We start from the raw sequence: 23,726 nt of genomic DNA, 5'->3' as shown, positions 1-23,726 counted from the left end.
GAATAAGAGCGACTTAACGAAAGTTGTTGAAACGAAGGGACTTGCATTGATTTTCCTTTATTTGTAGATGTGAGAAAACCGTGAACATGTTGCAGTTTTTTAACCTTATCGCATAACATTTATGGGACGTGGGGTACATCCACACATTTGTTAATACTTCAGGTCTCATATAGGCTAAAAGAGAATAAATATTTCAAGAGTAATTTTTTGATGAACCGAATGGCCAAACTAAATGCAAAATTATGGCGCATAAGGGGAAATGAGCATGACTGAATCTAGGTTTGTATTATAAGAAAATCCAAAGTTCTATCGCAATTTATTGTGATAAAGAATATATATGGGTTGTTGGAGAACAAAACTATTATTTACTTATATTTCATTTATTTATGATTTTTTTTTATTAAATTATAAAAAATTTCGTTTTTTGTTGTGCGTTCATATCATCATAACAAATGAAAATAACATGTTTCCCTTTATGTTTTACCACTAACGACGTTAAAAATGTGCCTCATCTAAATATTGGTTTTGGACCCCATGTTTCATTAGACCAAATCAGTTTCAGACAATTTGGAGTCGATTTACAAATGTCCGTCCGTCCGTTTGACCGCCTGGTGCTCACGATAACTCTCGAAGGGATAAACCGATTTTATCCAAACTTTGTTGCGGTAGCCCTATTGCTTTTACACTATGGACTGAGGTGGAATACGTTGGCCGAGAATGACTCGGGTCGTTTCGCATTGTGGATCTTTGTCGTGGTCATTCGGTTTATAAAAAAAACAAGCGTTTAATGTTTCTTCCAGAAAAATGATCATTTTCAATACACTCTCCCTAAACTCAAAGAAGACCTTGCCCCATACTTGCCATATTTTGCATTTGTTTGAGTCATTCGGTTCAAAAACTAATTTCGTATTCCATCTGTTTCCATCAAAGACAGTGTTTATTTTGAAGTTTCGATCCTTCGTTCTTTCGTTAAATCACTCTTGTGTCCAGTAAGATAGAGTTCTAGTACTGCCCACTGCTTCAGTTCTTTCGTCGCGTTCATACAGTGTAGACGTTCGTTTTAGTGATCGGTTAATTTTGCTGTTAAAAAAATGGGGAAATAATAATAAAATGTTTTTGAAATTATTGAAAGAGTGAATATAATACAAAATATCTTTCATGTCGTGTAATAAAATATTAAGAAATCTCTATTTATTTATGGCAAAAATGTTTGTATATTAGAATGTGTTAAAGTTCGTGTCTGCAAATATCTACTATTCTGGGTTTGGTTTGATCGATGAAGTCTGCACGCGTTTGACTACAAAAAGCTTTTTTATAATAAAAAACTATTTTCCCTTTGCAACAAAGTTTCAGTGTCCCTGCGGAAGGGAGTAAAAGCTCCACTTCCACTTTATTTTTTTATTAATCGGTTAATGAGGTTTAGTTATTTTTGTTTTTGTACGCATACGGTTTAGTTTTACTACCAAAGCTTCGTTAGATAAATGCGGATTATCTTGGAAAAAGTGTTCATCAATTAGTGTGGGTTCCAACCATTAAAAGTAGTAATAGATAAATCACAAATAATTAAGTAAAAAATTTTATTTATTATTTTGTTTTTGCGTCTTGAATGAAAATTAAATTAAATGAACTTTGAATATTATGCGTGTGTTACCCAAATAAATGTACGTATGACAGAGCAACAGGAGTCTAAAGGGTGAGTGTTTTCAGGTTGAGAAATTACTTTTTCTATTACCACCCTCTATTGTTTTTATTAATATTGCCAGTATCATTTATGGTTCATAACTTAGCTGTATTAGTTGCTGCATTCAGCAGAGGTGAATATATTTATAAAGATCAACTAATTTTTTGGGTTATTTGTTATGTATATTACATACTGGGTATATCATACCAGAGATTCACTTCGTTTTTCTGAAGGAGTTGTATCTTCCATTTATACACATCGAACTGTTTAGAACAGCTGTCGTTTCAATCATTTTAAAAATAGTGCAATATATCGATACCTATAAAGTTTCAGGTCCACAAAAGTCCCCAAATATATAAATAAAAATCCACATAATTGCATCTTACAATGGCTATACATTTTTTTTATATATAAAAACAAACTTAAATTGTTTATTTACTTACATTGGAAAGAAACTCAAACATGAAGGCTGTCTATTGAAATTCAATTAAAATTAATTTAATATTATACTAATTCCATCTCACCTCACATAACAATTAATGTTAATATTAATTTTTAGGTTAGTACATAAAGTAATTTGTAAGTGTTCTCTGATTTTTGTTCCACTACCACTGCCACCATCATGGTGTACCATTTCTTTTCTGGCAATCGTTGGGCTGGTGCACTTGTTAACATGCCATAAAGCACTTAAAGCTGTCAAAAGCATTAACTTTTCGCTTTAACATCAGCAAAAGTTACTACTTTATGTTTTAAAAATTATGTGGACTTTGTTTAACCATTAAACAATGAATGGCACCGAGGGCAGACAAAAACAAAAACGCCATTGCCGCCATTGTCGTCATCATCAGCAGCAGTAGAGAACAAGGAAGTCGACTGCAAGTGCTAGCCAGTCAGCAAGAATCAGTGAGTGTGTGAGTGAGAGAATGAGCGAGTGGTGGTAGGTCATGTTCGTTGGCCTAAAGTTGAAAAAAAAACTTCTGCAGTGGATTTTTTATTTCTATATATTTTTATTGTTTCTTTGCTTCCGTTTTTACTGCCATGAGGCAAGATGAAAAAAATAAACCCCAAAGAGAGAGAGAGAGCGAGAGGAAGCCCTCAAACAAAAAGTAAAACAGAAGCAACAATAACCGAAACATTTACTATCAAATACTTTGTGTTGTGGTTAAAATGGAAAACAGATTTTTGGTCAACTTATAACATATGTATGTGTGCAAGGTATTTATGTGTGTGTGTGTGTACATATAGGCAGTTGAGATATTCGTATGCAAACATATATGTTCACATTTATATAAAATGGATATGAGACATTTAGAGGTTTTTTATAAATGTTGAAATCATATTAATATATAGGTACAGTGATATTCAATAGTACCAGGGAACCAGTAGGCCTATTCTATAACTTTTAACAATATTCGATATTGTTTAATTTTTTTGTTGTGCAGCCCCAATAGTTTGTAACCTCGTTTGGTTCTAGAACCACCTTTAAGAAGACCCTAGACCCACCGATATAGACATCTGTGTCCGTCCGTGTGTCGATTATAATTTGTAAACACGATACATGCCACAGTTATGGACCAATCGTTACGAAATTTTGCATGTTTCAGAACGCTTACCATACAAAGGATCCTGAATAGGTAATTATATTCCTGAATAAGTAACTATTTTATACCATAAATACACTATTTACAACTATATATTTGAAGATGTCTTTCGGATTTTTGGTGACGTTGAGATGATATGTAGTGGGTGCAATGAAGCGAGAACTTTTTGTCCGATTTTCGAGTCACTCTTCAGATCATTATTATATTCCGAAAATCACATATTTTATACGATGAAGGATATCTGACCAAATACTTAGAACGGCTTTTAAAATGATGATCGGATAATATCCCGAGGGTTAAATCAAGCAAAGTGATCAAATTTTTATTTTATGGCGTAAATATTTACCTTGGGAAAATATGCCAGAATTAGAAAGTGGATCTGTTGACCTTTAATATCGCGAAATATTGCCCAGGCTCAGAATATAGAACGAAAATAGTTTGATTTTCATGGTAGTTCTCCAGTGTATCATATGGTCGGCTCCGCACACTGGTTGTAAATATTTTTTTCTCTCAGTGAGATTTTGTTATTTGATTTTTATACAAATATTAATTATTCAAATATAAAGGGAGATAGGACTGTCGTAGGCTACATTTGACATCCTACATTAATTAAGATGGTTCCATGAGTTTGACTTCGATATTTGTGTCAATTTTGACGTTTATGAATCTAGGGTTATGAGGTTGAAATCAAAGCTCAATTATTTTTATACTGTTATATATTGATATTTTTTAACATCCACCATTTTTTTAAATACTATTCCAACCAATCTTGGGTAATTCATTAATTCTGTTTTTAGTTAATGTGAATATTCTTATTAAAAATTGTCAGCATTGGCAAACATCTTGGCACATAGAATTGTTTATAACTTATATATCTTTTAGATTGTTTCAAATAGTATGCGAATTTCTGATATCTTAAACAAATGTTTTTACTTCTTTCCAAATTGAATGACTACAAGTAGTCATTGTTTTATGTATTTCTTTTTGCATCAAGCCAAAAACCAAAGCCGAAAACCAATCAATAATCTTTAAATTTTAATTTAAATATTGTTTTTATGAATATTGAACAATGAATGGTAGGTAGTATTGTTATTGTTTAACGGTCACGTCGTCCATTTTATGCCTTTTGGATTTTGTTTTATTTTTTTTTTCGCCTGATTGCGGACAGCAGAGCTGAGCAGAACAGCAATTTTATATTGTGTGCAGCCTTAAAAATGAAAACAAATAACGCATAAATACATAAATATTTGCGGTTTAACAAATTGCAGTGCAATAGAGGTTTAGTGGTTATAAATTGAAATTGTATATAAAAATCAATTCATTACCACGCAATTGTGCAAGGGTATGGTGGTGTTGGTGGTGGGATACAATATCCTGCGGCTGCTGTACAAACGTTTTCAAATAAAATTAAGAGAAAGCTGTACACAGGACATGCCGACAGACAAACAGTCGAAAACAATATAAATTTTTATTGGTATTTGTGTTGATTTGAACATGTTGTTATTGCGGTTAATTTAATTTCATTTAACATAAACACATACACACACACACCCACACTCACGTAAACAAAAACTTTGTAAATTAATTCATTATTAAAAAGTGTTTGAACAAAATCAATTTATTAGAAGTGACACGTTCTGGTATGTAAACACTTACGCAATTGTATCTGTAAAAGTAAAACACACACGCACATACACACACAAACAAAATGCAAGTTGTGTGGTTAGGATATTTTATGACCACAAAGGATCAGGACAAAGAATTTACCTGTGCAAAGCCTTTGGCATTTATTTACAAAACATGAAATTCCATTTGTGTGTGCGTGTGTGTCTGTGTATATGTGAGTGTGGAGGTATGGTAGGATTTTGCCAAAGAATTTTAATTAATTGCTTTAATTATGGCTTAAAACTATTCGTGAGAGACTAACAAAGAATTTCTTAAGATTACAAATCAGTTATTGCAACAAATAATATATTTAGGGGTTATGTTGGGGGAATTACAATCAAAGCTAATTAATATTATATCAGTATTAAGTGCTATCAAAACTGGGCTATAATAATACTTAAGGGAACTGATTGTGATTCTCATAAAGAGATATCAATCCAAACCAATTCAGTGATGATTACCATAAGGAAAATTATTGCTTTTGTATTGCTTCATTTTGAAAATTTTACACTATTGGCATTTTAAATTTATATCCCATCGTAAAAGCATCTGATATATTTGCTCGTATTTCAACACCAATCTTTTTTAGAAAAAAATCATATTAACAATTTAACACCTGAAGAATTGCTCCTGAATTCTCTGGCCATCGTTAGCAAGAGGTTTCCACAAAACATCACCAATGACCAACGACACTACCACAAACGAGTTTCTCTAACACCAATGTGGATACACAACAACAAACGATATAAAAACCTTCACACACATACAAATATTTGTAACAAATTTTAAATTAAACACTGATGGGATAACGTCGAAGCCGACAACTGCAATTTTAACGATAAACCAGGAAAAGTGGTTTTGTGTTTGGTAGAGCCGAACTATTTATACCCTCTATTCTTAAAACATACACACATGTGGGATTCCTGTGCGCGAAATAGCGCATTACAGAATAACAGCGGATAATTTTCCCAGGATGGAAAATAACATATATTTTGTGTATAAGAAGAAGTATCAGATTGCAGGAAATTTCCTTAAGCTCGTTTATGAAGACACATTAGCTTGTCCATAAAATTTGCCTTCAGCTGGTATATTAAGACTCCCTCTAACTCGTGTTGAAAAATTACTCTCAGATCGTCTATAAAGATTTCCTTTAATTTTTCTATAAATACCCCCATCAGCTCTTCTATAAACACTCCCATCAATATTTCTATAAATATTCCCTTGGGTTAATAGAAATACTAAACAATATAAAATTTCATAACGATTGATCCTTAACTGTGGCCTGTACCATATTTAAAATTATAATTAACAGACGGACGGACACACATGTCTAGATCGACTCAGCTAGTCGAGATATGACGATCAGTATACTTTAAGGTGTGTCTAGGACCAACATAGTTGTGTAGGGTATAATGATTATACCCTTTACTTTATGACGGAGACTGAAACGAAAGTCCAATGAGGCACTGGCTTATTTTTACGTTTAAATAAAAACAACACTACCGAATGGTGCTGTTATCCTTCATAGTTGGAAATACTCAGCCTTGAAAAAAATAACAAAATAAAAAACTAAAACTTTATTAAAATTTAATAGAATAGTCCTTACCTGTCGACAAAATCTGGTGACAAAATGTGTTGTTGAATATTAGAAGAGGTAACAACAAATAGAAGAACATACAAATCTGCATGGCAATAACAACGAAAAACGTAAAACACAAATTATGAGATTAATGTTAGCAGACAGCAAAATGTACCAGATGTGCCAGTGTGGTACAAGTAGATCCCTTAAAATAACTCCTTCACTTTTTTTGGCCATGGATAATGTAGTACCTAAGAAAAAATTAACTGATTTAGTAAAAGTAACTTTTGATTAAAATTAAAATGCTAATGGAATTAATTCCAGTTTTAGCAGTGACCCTTAATGGCCAGTGTTCAACCTTCGTGTGGAACATAACAACAACACAAAAAAGAAACGAAATTTCATGTTCACTTTCATTAACAATGACATTTACTTAGCCTTGAGGAGTAAAAACCTTAGAAGAGAAGGAGCAATTAAAAGGTACATGTTAAAAAATAGCAAGAAGATTAACCCATGTTAAAATCAGGAACTAGTAAATCCCTTAAGAAACATTTACAAAATGCCACGGTTGGATAGTAATTTATGGGCAATGCAAAAGATTCTTGGACAGTTTCTTGTACACCAGATAAGACGTGGTTAATATCAATTGGCCAATTACAAAAAACAAAGACACTTTTTAGAAATCTTTTAAGTTTAGAATGTGGGACGAGAAGTAAATATGTAACAATAAAAATAAAATAACAATATAAATTTCGTATTTTTTATTTCAGAAATTTACTTTTGAGGTTTATTTTTTGAATACTTATATTATGAATATTTATACTTATTTCTATACCAAAAATCTGTTTAATATTTCTTTAAAGTCTGTATTTGTTTTCGAAGGAAATATTTGAGATTTAATGTAGGTAGATAGGCATATCTAAATTGAAAGTGAGGATTCGAAGAAATAATTTTCATAATAAGGAAGGAAATGTTATGTTTTTTGTTTTCGTTTTTGCAAAATAGTCAGGCTTAATCCCAGTTTGTTGTTTTTATAAAAAACAACTATTTATTAGTGGGGAATGTATGGCATTGTCATACTGTCATACTGTTTGGTTTATTGCTTTAACTAGCAATACCAACAACAAAGTTATGTGCATTCGTCACAAAGTGACGACACATAGCAGTGGGAAATGTATTGTAGTTGTCTGTAAATGCCTTGTTGGCCACGAAGTCAGGCGCCAACGAAACGAACTTCTCATTGGGGTCGTATCGCTTGTAACGTAAGTACTTCGAATTGTCACAAGAGACATTTGGGTTTGAAAGGTTTTTTGTAAAGAAGCTATTAATAGCTTCTGGGGAGAATATCCCAACAAAAAACTAAGGGAACTGATGAGGATCAGTGGCGAGATCCGAAACTATAGTCTTCCCTGCCTTACCCCTCGGCGGACAATGCCATACATTCCCCACTAATAAATAGTTGTTTTTTATAAAAACAACAAACTGGGATTAAGCCTGACTATTTTGCAAAAACAAAATAAATAACCCGCCAACACTACTTTTTTGTTTTCATTACTACATTATTGTCAAGAATTTATTAAATTAATTATTTTTTGAATACGGTCATCCAAGATGCGGTCACTGATCATCGAATTGATCAACCAGTTTTTTGTCCTAACTAAATAACGTCAAATTTAATTTTTGTTTGCGTTATAGAAAATTGTTGTAATTAATGTTATCTCATCCACGAACCCGCATTATCACTGTGAATGGTGCTGGTTGTTGAATTTACTAATCATTATTCAATGTCACAACCTCTTGTTTATTAAAATTGAACTCGTCGAAAATGTTATATTTAAAGTTTGTCTAATTCATCCATCCCATATTTATAGTTTTCAACGTTGGTCCCAATTTTTTATACCGGTAAGAAAAGTAGTAAAGTCGGACGGTGCCGACTATATGATACCCTTCACCACTTTGGGTACATACAAGATTTGCTTTATGCACAATAAATATCCTGTAGCTATCTACAGGATAGGACAGGGCAAACACTTTGGAGCACCAATGAAATGGAATCGGACGAATTGACAAATTGCACTTCCGTCCATGAAAAATATGGATTTAATTGAGCAGACGTGGAATGCTGCAGGAATGTGTGTTGTCCAAAATTGTATTTCGACCGGAGAAACCTTCATTCTTTCCGCAATTGCATTCACTGTGCACAATTTCGTCTCAATTGGACAAATATTGCACTATTTACCTAAAATCTGACAAACTATATATGGGAGCTATATCTCTATCTGATCCGATTTCAATAAAATTTTACACACTATATCCTAGTCTCAATTCCATACGTTGTGCCAAAATTCGTCTCAATCGGACAAAAATTGGGAGTTTTTGTCCGATTTGATCTAAATGGTACACTTAGATTAAATCGGACAAAAATACAAAAATATATATGGAAGCTATATTTAAATTTGAACTGATTTTCTCCAATTTCAATAGGGTTCGTCCATAAGTCAAATAAATGAACTGTGTCAAATTTCGTCCAATTCGGATCATAAAAGCGACCTGTTCTTTGCTCACAAAAATACGTTTCCTTTCGCCTGTTACAAACATATGCACAATGACATAATACTCTGTACCACAGTGTGGTGAAGGGTATAAAAAATATAATCCAAAATTTGAACATTTTTGAATGAATCATTTTTTGGAATTACCCTGGAAAATGCTAATAAAAAACTTTTTTTACATAACAATTTAAATTTTATTATTAAAAAACAATTATTTATAATACAAATAACAACATTTTCCCATTTATTAGCTAATTTATAAAATATAGACATTTCCCACACCACATCGTAAGAATAATAAGGAGCTGCTTAATAATAATTTAGAAACATTATTTTCAAATCTCCATTGACATAGTATGGAAAAATATGTTTGTTCTTAGTTTCCGACAGCCAATGTTCTTTATGAAATTTTCAATATTTGTTTTAAATATTTTTATGAGTACGGGAAATTATCCCATATAATTAAAAAATAATAAATACTTTGTTTAACCTAATTTTGTTAAATACACAATGACAATTATTTACATGAGGTAGCCAACTCTCTTTCTTCGCTCGTTATACTAACAATCACATCCGAACAACCTTATAATTTTCCTTGGGGATAAAAACTATTCCATACCCCTTCAATTTTCTTCGATTCGGGTAATTCAATAAAGTCAAGTTTATCGGAAATATTCAGACATTTAATTGTGGTTGTATTCTGCTTCAATGGTTCATATTTGATATCACCCAAGGATGGACAATTTGGATCACTGGTTGCGGCAAAACTTGTCCATATATCAATCATGGTCTTGGAGACTTTACAATCCTGTGAATCGAGCGGCATGCGATGTGAAAACATGAAACGGAACAAATAAACCATGTCATCGCCATGACAAGCTCCACGCACTGCATCACCACACAACAGGCGACGTATGGCATTTGAATCGGCGGAGTCATAATCGAAACGATAGACATAGGTGGGGGCACGGGCATATTTTATGCGATATAGAGCTGTGCGATATATGGGATGCCAGAATTCTCTGTAGGAACAAATCTGTGCGGGGGAGAGCGATTAGTAGGAAGCTAATAGAACATTGTGATTCTAACTTACCTCCAAAAACTTCATAATGGTGTTTATGCTGCATTCTTCCTCGCCAAAGTAAGCCTTCTTTAGACTCAATCCCAATTCGTGGGCCTTTGTGCTGCGTTTATCGATACCCAAATCAAGTGGCAATAGATTGACACAATCCTTCACCTCATCTAAGGTTGCTTTCCGTTTCATTACTTCAGGGTAAAAGAGGAGACCTTCAAAACTGGTGCCACCCAAGATCATTGGTATGTCATTGCTCCATGTATTTTTCATGAGATCAAGGGGTTCGTCAGCTATAATACAGTCTTTGGTGCGATATGGCTCGATGACAGGTCCAAAAGCAAACATCACCCGATTGTGTTTTTCTTCTTTGCTTAAAATTGTGGGAGTTGCTTTTTGTATTTCAATGGGTGAAGCTGTTTTTAGGAATTGATAAATTTCCGAATCTTTCTCCTCGCCCTCGTAACCCAAGGCTTTGGCCAAACGATAGGCCCATTGATTTTTGGGTGGTATGGCCCATGGGCACAGCATAGAACCTGACATGGTAATGGCTTTGTGTATTAATCCCTTTGACTGCTCACTGACCATACACAAATGTGTGGAAGTGCCACCGGCACTCTCTCCAAACAGGGTGACATTATTGGGATCTCCACCAAAGGCCGAAATGTTTTTCTGCACCCATTTCAAGGCCATTATCTGATCTTTAATACCAGCATTACCGGGTACATCTACATTGGGGTCATCTAAGCTTAAGAAACCGAATGGACCCAAACGATAGGCTATGGTCACCAGGACAACATCTTTGGACATGAAATAATCCGGACTGTACATGTCACGAGTGGCTTCACCCAATTGGAAACCACCACCATAAATCCAAACCATGACTGGTCGTGGGGTGGAAGGAGTGATCTGCAATGCCAAGAAATGCAAATGAATTAAAATTTTCAATATTGTAGGTGTAACTGGCAACTTACATTATTGGTAAACACATTCAAATAAAGACAATCTTCAGAACCCTTATACTTCTTAAAAATCATATTGCCTTGGAAAGGCACCGCAGCTGGGCCCGTGCAATCCAAGACACCATCCCATGGATCTTCCTCAACGGGGGCCTTAAAACGTAATTCACCTAATGGGGGCTTGGCAAATGGTATACCCTCGAAACTGTAGTATGAATTACCCCATACTGACATACGCTTCGCACCCTTAACCTCGCCCTTGGCAATTTTTGTGGTAACCGTTGCACCCGTATTCAGCCGATACTGTTCGAACTTGTAGTCCAAACCTCTGCAAAAGAAAACGAAAACAAAAAATTAAAAATGACACACATATATAAAACGTGACAATTGGCAATATTTTTAACTCTATCTCTCTCTCTTTCTTCTCCTCATTATTGCGGACAAGCGAGAGCGATTACATAATTATGCCGGCTTACCGGTGAACTTGAAACCGTCTCGACCCAAAAAATATTAATAACAATGATTTGTTAAAGTCAATATATTTATGGGTGTTTGTGTGTTTTCGCATGTAAATGGGTGTTGGGTTTCCAAATGCATATTTCAGCTAGGGCCTTATTTATGAAAGGCTTTACATGTGACTTCTCGAATGTTTGGACTTTATTTTGAGCCATAATTTGTGAACACTTATTAATAATTTTTATATATGTTGCAGCAATATAAATTTAAAATATACATATATTAGCATTATGGAGCAAATCATAAAGAAAATACAAAGAGGCGATGGAAGCATAATAAAAAAAGGTTTCTTTGATGAACTAGTTAAGAGCAATCTCGGAGATTTGATAATAACTAATATTATATCGTACGTAAATTGTGACGAACATTAATGGAGTCAATATTATTGGAATCAAAACTAGCTTGTATGCATTACAATATGTTTAACAAATTGTCTCATTGTTATAATTAATCTATGATATCAAGAACATATAAATGCGGTATACCATCAATTGTGCTATATCGCCCACAACGAAGTACTTGTCCCCCAAATCATAATCATATTTTATTAGATTTCAGTTAAATAATACATACGTATACACCAGACCACAGTAATACATACATACAGTAATAGTTTACCCCCATTTAATAACAAACATTTGGCAGCTATGTTTACATTGACCAGACTGTCATCGGCAATAAGTTTAATTGTCATCAGACCATTACTATTCATATGGTGGTCAGAGAGGTAATTTCAATGACTTATGGAATAAACACAAAAATCTGCATAGATTCGAGTGCGTGTGGGTGTGTATGTTTGTATCATTACAAATGGTGAATGTATATTTACTTGATGTTATCCCCACATCGTATTTTTAATCGTCGCTTGATTCATGGGGTCAAGTGTTGATTTAATAGATTTATTGCGATGTATTTTTCGCCAATGTGAATTTCATTAATTACATATGCTAATGTCCGAGTTTTAAACACAATGATTTGGCACAAAAATGGGATTTTTTAAGTTTGTTTCAATACACTTAAAATTATAGTTCATTGAGATGAATTTAAACGTGTATTAGAGGAAATAATCGGTTGGATTTTAAATTTAGTCATCGTTACAAGTCAATTCTACTAATGGTGTTTATTTATAATTAATATCTAATTATTCACAAATCAATAGAATTATCGTTTTGTACTCTTCACGATAATATGGAGGGTATTGTTAATCTGTCATTCGGTTTGTAACTCATTGAAATAATGATTACCTTCCCTATTAATATATATATTTTTGATCGGGTCAAAACTCTAAGAATAGAGATACAAACATATTTTGCACAAATGCTTTTTTCGTTTGCAGGCAGGTCAAGTTCCAAAATGGGTTATCTCGGTCCAAGTTTAGATGCAATAACCAAAAGGTATTTTCATTATTTAAATTAAGAACAATATTCTTTTAACAGTTCCAAAGTTATTTTTCAAAATTTATTTTATTTTTATTTTTTCTAATGTTAACAATGAGAATGCCAAATTGCAATTGATAACTTATCAATTGAATGTTTAGATTAGAAAGTATAAAGTCAGCGTGATGACAAGGTTCAATTGATTTTGAAATTTATCAATAATAAAATACAAAAATACATTTTGTTAAATTGCACAGAAAATAAAATATAAAAAAATAAGCATAATAATGAAGAGAGCTAATGCAATTTAATTTGACTTGATTTGCCAGCGTTTTATAACATGCAATTCAATACTATTTGGACCGTGCAATAAAATAGTTCGACCACAAAATCACAAAACAAAATACGCTATATTAAATAACAGTCATGAAATAACATGAAATTTTATTCATGAAATAAAATACTTTTTTTCTTGTTATTAAATATCACAAACAACAACTACAACAAAAATAAAACAAAATTGTAAATTTCCGCATTTTAGTATACATTTGAGGCATGACAGTTGTTAGTATGTAATGCAACTATTCACCATGATGTGGAATGCACAATTCATCGAAGAAATAATCGATGATATTTGTAAAAATGTTTTTGGTGCCTCTCAATATTTGAAACAAGTTTTGTATATAGTTTTAGATTTTCCTTCCTTAACAATTATTTTATTAAATTAAATAACTAATTGTTGATTGTCAGTTCGTTTTTAAGATTAATAAAAACCCATTGAATTAATAAAACAAAACTAGAATCATTTGCGACATTTGTCATAAACGAACCTTTCGATCACAACCTATCTGCATTCCTCTTTGACCGATACCTATGTAGTACATTCAGTGTTTATTTTCAAAACATAGCTGATACAAACAGCCATGTTCCAACATTCCATTGATTAACGTAATCTATCCGTCTAAAGCTGCTTCTATTGTATTGTTTTGTTTAGCAAAATTATATTTTTTTATGATATATAATTAAGTTTAATTGGTAAAAAATGCATTGTATAAACAAATGTGTGAAGAAACCCAAAAATACAGTTTGAGGTATTTTTCCATAGTCATTGCAGCGCGTATTTTTTGCTGGTAATAAAAATGAACAACAACAACAGAAAGAAGGTTGTAAAATAAGTTACCATAACATAAGTTATGTTTTGTACTTGAAAATAAATGATTTCTAGTAGTAAATATATTTGTTTGTTTTAATGTTCATACATTTGGTTTGATATTCGAGGTTTATTACCTCGGTAAGTTTTTAGATATGAATAGAAAATTTTAAATGATGAAATAATATAGATATGGGTTAAAAAAAATATTTTTTTGAATATATTTATTTTTAAACAAATTGTTTGGTTTGAAATAAAAAATATACATTAAGATAAATAAATAAATTTAAATTATTATTAGTATCAAATTTGTCATTCCGTTTGCAACCTCTCGAAACCCCACGAGAAGTATATATTCCCGATCAGAATAAAATTCTATGTCGGTTTACGCATGTCCGTCTGTTGAAGATATTTTGGGTTCTCATTTTATAGAACATCTCCCAATATTCGGTATTCTGGGTATTTTGTACACGCTTTTCCGCCGAATCGGCTGCAATTTGGCATTTTGGGTTCTCATATCCGTACCAAAAATTATAAATATTGACCCAAAATTAAGGGTACCCCTCAGAATTTTGTATTTTTGGGAATTTGAACGCGTTTTCCACCTAACATGTCTAATTTTGTATATTGGGTTCTCATTGTATATCACATGGGGATTTTTGACAAGTTTTTAATTATACCCTTCACCACACTGTGGTACAGGGTATTATGTCTTTGTGCATATGTTTGTAACAGGCAAAAGGAATCGAGATAGACCCATGGTTCCTTTTGAGAATATGCATAGAATCACTTTTTAAGTCGATCTAAGCATGTCCGTCCGTCCGCCCGTCTGTCTGTCCATGTATTTTTGTGAGCAAAGTACAGATCGCATTTATGGTCCAAATTGGATGAAATTTGGCACAGCTCATTTGTTTGGCCCAAGGACGAACCCTATTGAAATTGGGAAAAATCGGTTCAGATTTAGATATAGCTCCCATATATATTTTCGTCCGATTTAATGTAAATGGAGTACCAAAGTCCCTATATATCTTTCGATTTGCACGAAATTTGGTATAACCTACTGAATTGGGCCTAGAATGATGTCTGCCAAGTTTCGTGAAAATCGGTCCATATTTAGATATAGCTCCCATATATAGTTTCGTCCGATTTCATGTAAATGGTGCACCAAAGTCCCTATATATCTTTCGATTTGCACGAAATTTAGCATATCGTACTGAATTGGGCCTAGAGTGATGTCTGCCAAGTTTCCTGAAAATCGGTCCAGATTTAGATATAGCTCCCATATATAGTTTCGTCCGATTTCATGTAAATTGAGCACCAAAGTCCCTATATATCTTTCGATTTGAAATTTGGTATAAATTTGGTATAAAGTACTGAATTGGGCCTGGAGTGATGTCTGCCAAATTTCGTGAAAATCGGTCCAGATTTACATATAGCTCCCATATATAGTTTCGTCCGATTTCATGTAAATGGTGCACCAAAATCCCTATATATCTTTCGATTTGCACGAAATTTGGCATAAAGTACTGAATTGAGTCTCGAATGAAGTGTGCCAAGTTTCGAGAAAATCGGTCCAGATTAAGATATAGCTCCCACATATAGTTTCGTCCGATTTAAGGTAAATGGTGCACCAAAGTCCCTTTAAATCTTTCGATGTGCACGAAATTTGGCAAAACGTACTGAATTGAGCCTAGGGTGATGTCTGCCAATTTTCGTGAAAATCGGTCCAGATTTAGATATAGCTCCCATATATAGTTTCGTCCGATTTAATGTAAATTGAGCACCAAAGTCCCTATATATCTTTCGATTTGCATGAAATTTGCCAAAACGTACTGAATTGAGCCTAGAGTGATGTCTGCCAAGTTTCGTGAAAATCGGTCCAGATTAAGATATAGCTCCCACATATAGTTTCGTCCGATTTCATATAAATGGTGCACCAAAGTCCTTATATATCTTTCGATTGGCACGAAATTTGGCATAACGTACTGAATTGAGCCTAGAGTGATGTCGGTCAAGGTTCCTGAAAATCGGTCAAAGTTTAGATATAGCTCCCATTTATATTTTCGTCCGATTTAATGTAAATTTAGTCCAGAAAGATGTGTGTCAAGTTTCGTGAAAATCAGTTGAGATTCAGATATAGCTCCCTTTTATTATAGATTGAATTTCAGTAATTGAGCATAGAATTACGTAGTTGCGTTTTCTAGAAGTGCAGACATAACCCAACGGATGACCTATTTATATTTGTTTGAAGTCGATTTGCATACTTTCGTCCCATTGCAACAAACGCATGACATATTTATGGATAGATCTAGGTAGATTCACATTTAAACAAATATCACATATTTTATTTCATCCAATTTCATATTAATAGTCCTGTTTAATATGCCCATAGTGGTGAAGGGTATCATATAGTCGGCCCCGTCCGACTTTACTACTTTCCTTACTGGTTAAATTTTTTGTAATTTGGTATTTTGGGTTATAATAAAAGTATCACCACATCCCACATTTTGAGAATTTTCGACACGCTTTTCAACCGAATTGGCGTAAAGTGGTATTTTGTATTCTCATTGACTGTGAAATCTCACTACCATGAAATATCAATATTGATCTCCGTTTTATTATTGCCCCATATATTAGATATGTTGAGAATTTCAATCATCTTTTCCTCAAGTATTTTTTGGTATGTTTAAGTTCCTATCGCAACATGTGTTTTCTCCTAGGAGCCCCCATTAATTTTAGATATTTTGATTGTCATCCTCATGGTGGAGGGTATAAAAAGTTTGGCCGGGCCGAACTTAACATCTTTTATACCCTTCACCACACTGTTGTAAAGGGTACTATGTCTTTGTGCATATGTTTGTAACAGACAAAAGGAAACGAGCCGATTTATGCATGTCCGTCCGTCTGTCCATGTTAACTTGTAAACAAAGTAAAGGTCGTATTTATGATTCGAATTGGACGAAATTTGGCACAGATCATTTATTTGGCCCAAGTATGAACCCTATTGAGATTGAAAAAAAAAACGGTTCAGATATAGATATAGCTTCCATATACATTTTCGTCCAATTTAATGTAAATGGTGCACCAAAGTCCATATATCTCTATCGATTTGCACGAAATTTGGCATAGCGTACTGAATTAAGTCTAGAATGATGTGTGGTTAAGTTTCCTGAAAATCGGTTCAAATTTAGATACAGCTCCCATATATAATTTCTTCCGATTTTATGTATGTTATGAACTTAAGACCCAAAGTTTGTCCAATTGGCACAATTTTTTTACAATGTACTGAAGCTAATAAAATTAAATCTCTGGCAAATTTCGGTAAAATCCGTTCAAATTTAGATATATATATATATATATTCGTCTAATTTTAGGCAAGTGGTGCACCAAACTCCCAATGTTTGCCCAATTGACACGAAATTTTTGCATAACATATCAAATTGAGGCTAGAATGGCGTTATTGAGTTTTGTTGAAATTGGTGCAGAAGCAGACCATATATATTTCGAACGGGTGTCTGATTGGAATTAAATATTGAAATTTAGCATAGGTTGCAGAAAAACATGTTTATGGATTGAAGTTAGTCGGTTCACATATAAATACAGATCTCATATTTAATTTAATTAAATTTCATGTCAAAAGTCCTTCAATGTGACGGCTGTTAGGATGCATCTTCTAAATATACCCAATGTTGTGAAGGTTATCATATAGTCGGCCCAGCCCGACTTTACTACATTCCTTACTGGTTTTTACTTGTTATTATTTCTTATTATTTTTTTTTAATTTTTACCCAAATTTTCCATTTCAATTGGCACTGCCATTTTAGTGGTGAGCAATTCGTCAAATCAAGAAATAAACCATTATTAAATACTAAACAGTTTTTTAATGTAAATATGCATTTTTTTCTAACAACGAAATTATATGTATTCATTTGCCTTCCATGTTTGTATTGTCCTCGATATGGTATGTACATCAACTGATTTTTATTCTACGCTAACAGTTTAACACAATTTTTTTACGGAAAGTTCGCAAAAAATTACTACTATTTTATTTTATCGCATTGCATCTTAAAGTTTTTTAAATGAACTGTCCCAATTTCTGAATTTTATCGTTTCCTCTAAATTAAACTAATTTACATTTTCCAAAACCACACATTTACATTTTAATGCATGACCTTGGGTTTTATATTCGTTGAAATGTATGTTTTGTATAAATAAACATGAAGAAATGGGAATTGGTTTGGGATTTTGTATGCCTCAAACAAATATTACGTGAGATTAAGTTTTACTTTGGACCTCTAGTTGGTGATGGACATTGGCATGATGTTCCGATGCTTGAGGTATATATAATCGAAGAAACCTGTTAATAAAACCTTTACATTCAACTTTTGGACATTTTCGATTTCAATTGATATTTTCATTTGTTCGTTCAAAATTATAACCTTCCGAAAAAAGTATTTAATTATAAAATATAATTATATGTTGTCAGCTCCCGAAAATGAAATATATTAATTTTTTGTATATGAGTATATGTTTATTTATAATAAAAAGTCCCTAGAATTTATACCATAAATTGTGTAAAATACGAATAATAATGAAAACCTAGGCTAACCTGTTTTAAAACTGACAGTTAATTGTAAAAACGTGCCTTCTAATTTTGTTGTTTGTACTAATTAATTTGTTATTGATGTAAATATTATAGTATGATTGTCTATTTCAAAAGTGTGCACTGTCATTAAAAGGATTAAAAAAATTCTTTAAAATTAGTTTTTATTTATAACTATCCATAAATAAAAGGTTTCACTGTCCTAATAAAACCTTTATAGTAATATCAATAGTTCATATAAGCAACGGAAATTTCCATTTTTTGTTAGCGTAATATAACTTGTTTGTTTTTTTATTTTCTCGAATGACTTGCAAGAATTTTTTTGCATTCATTGGGAAACCCACAACCAGATCTACTGCAACACATTTGCACCGATCAGAAAAGGCCTGGATATTTAAACCTGTTCACCTATTTATTTCACCACTAAATTATACACTGGCCACTTAACTACTCCACCAATTGGGGAGTGAGTGTGCGTGCGAGTGAGTAAGCGTACAAGTGAGTGTACCAAATGCAACCAGACAACCGAACAATCGACGGACAATCGCCGCCACAACAGCAATTGCCTCCATCATCACTACCACAAAATCCAGTCACACTTATTTGCGACATCATTGCAAAACCAAAATTGGCAAAAGAGTTACCCATTCAACAGAGCCATACGAACACACAGCGAGTCAGTCTGTCAGCCAGCGAGTCAGTCTGTCAGTAAGCCACATATGATAAACTTATATACAACATTTTTTTCTTCGCATGTATCCATATTCCGTATTACAAAACAAATAAAATTAAATAAACTCAAAGATAAAAACAAAGCGGTGAAAAATAATGAAAGAAAAGTAAAAAAAAAACAAAATGTTATCTACACCAATCTGTGGGTACAACAACAACGTTCGTCAATGTGCATAGTGGTTGGGTTACCGGCATTTTTTATAAAGCACAACACTATCTTTTGTATTTAGTTGGGATAGTGGCGATTTAAAAATTGTGTATTTGGAAAATTTTCTGGAAACAAATGGATGATGGATTATAAATGTTTATAGGCCATAACTTATTTTTTGTTCAGTAGGAATACAGTGTTATATACCGATATGTAAATAAAATTATTTCTAACCCTATGGCCAATAAACAAAAAATATAATTATAGATCAATAACCATGGTACAAAAGTTCCATCCAAATATTTAATTCGTAAGCCAAAGGAAAGCCAAGGTGGTTGCGGAATTCTACGCGTCGCCCTGATGGCTCCATGTTGTCCAGGGTTGGGGAACTCCTAAAAAAGAAATTGTCACTGTCCCTGTAAATTTATACTTTAATTGTGTGTAGAAGTGTACATTTGATGAACATGAGAATTCTAATATATATTTTTTTTTTTTTTCAGGTTAATAATTTGAACAAAAAAATAGTCCTAATACACTACATATGTTGCAGTTGAGTACAAAATTAATGCAAGATATGTGTGTATTAACTTTAAAAATTTATAAAAATTATACATACCTATATATGGAAAACATTAATATTTTTTTCAATTATGTATAAAAATACCTCAAGAATGATTCCTCAAAATTTGATCCAAATATCTCCGATATTGAAAATTGTACAGCATTTTAAAAAAATATAATTGTACCCCAAGGATCAAAACGATCGTAGGGAGAAAGCAGCAAAATTATTGTTGGTAAATTTACTAAGACAAAATGAGTATCAAATTAAAGCATTTGAAGTAATTGCTACAAAAAATATAAAATTCTTATCAAAAATGTTTATGACATTCTTTCTATAGGGCTTCAACAGATATTAGTGTACTATAGAAGACCTCTGGCGGATCTTCTAAAATTGGATAACTTCTTGTAATTTTTTCTAAATAAATAAATACCATTAGCTTTAGAACATAAATATCAGCCTCATATTTTAAATCCCCATCCGCATGAATACGCTAAATATAGTGCAGGCAATAACAACGTTCGATGCGGACATAACATTGTTGTTTATTTCACACTTGTTCTATTTATCTTTTCATTTAGAACCCTTGCATGTAATCTTCTCTACCAACACTCCCATTCAAAAAAATAAAAATGAAAAAAAAAAAACAGCTGATACTCACTTTACTGTAAATTTCACTATATCCCATAGCGATATGTGGCTCATGTTGTTATTGTTGTAATTTCACGTTGTAGCTTCACTCCGGTTTGATGGGTTTTTAGTTTGGATGAGACAACAAAAGCTATAGCACACAAAAACAACACAAAAACTAAAACTTGTTCCGACAGTTCTTTTGAATGGATGAGCGGATTTGCCGGTTATATCAATATTACAGCAATATAAAATTTCGATTGGTTTATAAGCTGTAGTAATCACACCACTAACAGCAAAAAACAACAACGTCAACTTACACTATACAACACTAAAGGTAAACATAAACAAAAGTTAAAACAACAAATATTTCGTCACACGACCGATGAGCACACACACACAGTAACTCTCTTTCGTTTGCGGTCCACTAAAAAAAATAAACATACATTTTTTTATTAAACACCAAAAATCATTAATCATTTAGTGAATGGCAAAATACCAAAAGAAAAAAACTACTGGGTTTCTTCACAAAAACAATTCACGTTTTATTTTGCGTCAATGCACAAATTTTGACATTTGTTCAATTCGGCTATTCGGCATTAATGACACTTGCAATTCCGTAAACAGAAAATGTGGCTTCTTCGATTCTAAACACAAAACAATTGTTGATAAATATACGTCGGACATACACACACACACACACACCAACACCGAGACACAGTACGAAGTTTATTTCTTTTGTTTGTTGTTGCACAATCAATAATTATTAATTTGGATGATATTTTGCTCGAGGTTTCTTTTGGATGGGCCACGTTCCGTCTACTTGTTCCGCACGCTTTCAATGTTATGCGAAGACTATGCCGAAAATGAGGAAGTGTTTTTCGAATTCAATACGCTCTCTTTTATTTAATAACAGAAAACAACAAATGTTATTTAACAGTCACAGCTAGTCAGCTGTTTGTGCTGTGCGATCACCAGACTGAGGACAACTGTTATTGTTAATGTTAATGTTATGTTCGAACTTTTAGTTAACAGCCTAACAAAGCTTAGATACCGAATGTTAATAACATATTCGAAATATTTAGTGTTTTTAAAAAACAGAATCAAATAAACGATCAGTGAAAATTTGGACTAAAATGTGGTATTAGAAAAATTAAAACAACGATAGACTTTGTAGTCGGCTATTTTATTTATTAATAAAAAGGAATTTGCATATAGTTGCAATTAAGTAAATATGTTTCAAGTCAATTAGACAGACTTAGAGACTTTGGTCCATAATTTGCATGAAACATATGATTCCTTTATTTTGAATGAGGTTTAAGTCCATTTTAGCTTCTGATACAAAACCTAGTTTTCTAGAGAAGTTTAAAAAATGATGTTTATCATGTCTAAGGGCAAAAATCAAAAAAAAAATAAAATAAAAAAAAAAATTATACCACTTAACAATATTTTTGAAACAAATCAAATCGAAACCTTTAACCCTTTCAGTGTTTTTGTCGAATATATTCGACATTTAAAAATTCTGTCTTTCTTTGCGATTTTTCGGTTATCCTATGTACCGTTAACATTGATGTTTTTGTTTTTGCTGAAAAACAGACGAAACTGTCCGAGGGTTAAAATGAAAATAGCTTTTTCTTCTAAACTATATGCCTTTATAAGATTTTAAGTACAAAATTTTAGATTTTTATTCCGACAAAAATTTTTTTTGACTCTGAAAGGGTTAAATATAACATGTTTCATAAAGATTTCCCAGTACTTTTTTCCACCAATTTTATGAAAGTAAAATGAAACTTAATTTTTCATGCCTAATATCTAATTTTATTGTGAGTTCCAAACAAACTATATATTAGATTGGGGAAAAAGAACACCATTATTTTTTGGCAGATGGCTGTACTGATAGATTTCTCGCCAAGTATCGATCAAACAATTTCAGATTTCGTAGATTCCGTTCAGGAATTCTTGATGTTAAAAATACACCTTGCACATGCCTTCCTGTGCGAGGTGCATCTTCAACATCGATTTTGTCGTCAAAAATGTCGATAAAATCGGAGAAATTATCGAAGTAGACTGACATGTTAGCAGTCGTAACATCGCCCAGGAGCTAAAAATCGCCCACTAAACTGCTTTAAACCATTTACAATTGAGCAGAAATTGCCAGAATTGGCCAACAGGAGAGGTGTGGTAGGCCACCACCATTTAGACATCTAATGATAGAAAAAAAAACTGTCTTGCAAATAGATAGATTATCAACATTTAGGTGTTAAATGATCACTTCAAAGGTTGAGATAATATGTGGGCCCATCGACTTTCTTCGAAGATAAGTTATAAAAAGAGAGATGAAAATCCAATAAACATCGGCTAATGTTAAAAGATTTGAAAGCAACGACCTCTGATTTTTTAACACGATTGTAATTAAAATAAAAATTCCTCTCCTTATCTGTCAACGACCAAGGTAGCACAATGGTCTCTCTATCTGAATATAAACTACACAGAAATGACCGATTAGAACAAATGTTTTACATAGGAACATATGACTGGACGATGTAGATATGATTGAAATGAGTGAGTGTTTCATTTTTATTTTATAGTTTTTTTTTTAACAACCTAAATATATAAACATAAGCACTTAAAACTATGTTATTTTGATTTGTTTAAAAAAAAAATCTAATTGACTGTCTTGACGTTGGAGAGTTTGTTTTTGATAAGGTACTAAATGAAAGACGGAGACTTGGACACTTCACAGAAATTCACAACATTTTGGATAGTATTATTGTTTCTTGTTGCTAATGTACTTTTGTGATTGAGTAATGTGATTAAAGTCCACAAATGCCAAGTCATTATTGATTACTTTTAGATATTTCAAATAATAGTAATAAAAAACAGCTGAGAAAAAAAAATAAAAA

General features: G+C 32.6%; 2 protein-coding genes across 2 annotated transcripts in view; both read right to left on the bottom strand.

Moving 5' to 3' along the window:
• The window catches only part of LOC133330669 (esterase B1), a 305,478-nt gene that overhangs the window by 265,001 nt on the left and 16,751 nt on the right, over positions 1-23,726 (bottom strand). The gene's annotated exons all lie outside the window — the stretch shown is intronic.
• LOC133330670 (esterase B1-like) lies at positions 9,662-20,972 on the bottom strand. Its single transcript, XM_061539081.1, has 4 exons — positions 20,855-20,972; positions 11,125-11,437; positions 10,172-11,059; positions 9,662-10,114 (listed from the first exon to the last, which is right to left on the bottom strand). The coding sequence occupies exons 1-4, from the start codon at positions 20,896-20,898 to the stop codon at positions 9,662-9,664; spliced, it is 1,698 nt and encodes a 565-aa protein (XP_061395065.1). The 5' UTR covers positions 20,899-20,972.

Source organism: Musca vetustissima, unplaced genomic scaffold (genome assembly GCF_032173495.1).
Source record: "Musca vetustissima isolate MV318-11 ecotype Yass unplaced genomic scaffold, APGP_CSIRO_Mvet_v1 utg2684, whole genome shotgun sequence".
Lineage (NCBI taxonomy): Eukaryota > Metazoa > Arthropoda > Insecta > Diptera > Muscidae > Musca > Musca vetustissima.
This window is presented reverse-complemented; position numbering and strand designations above follow the sequence as displayed.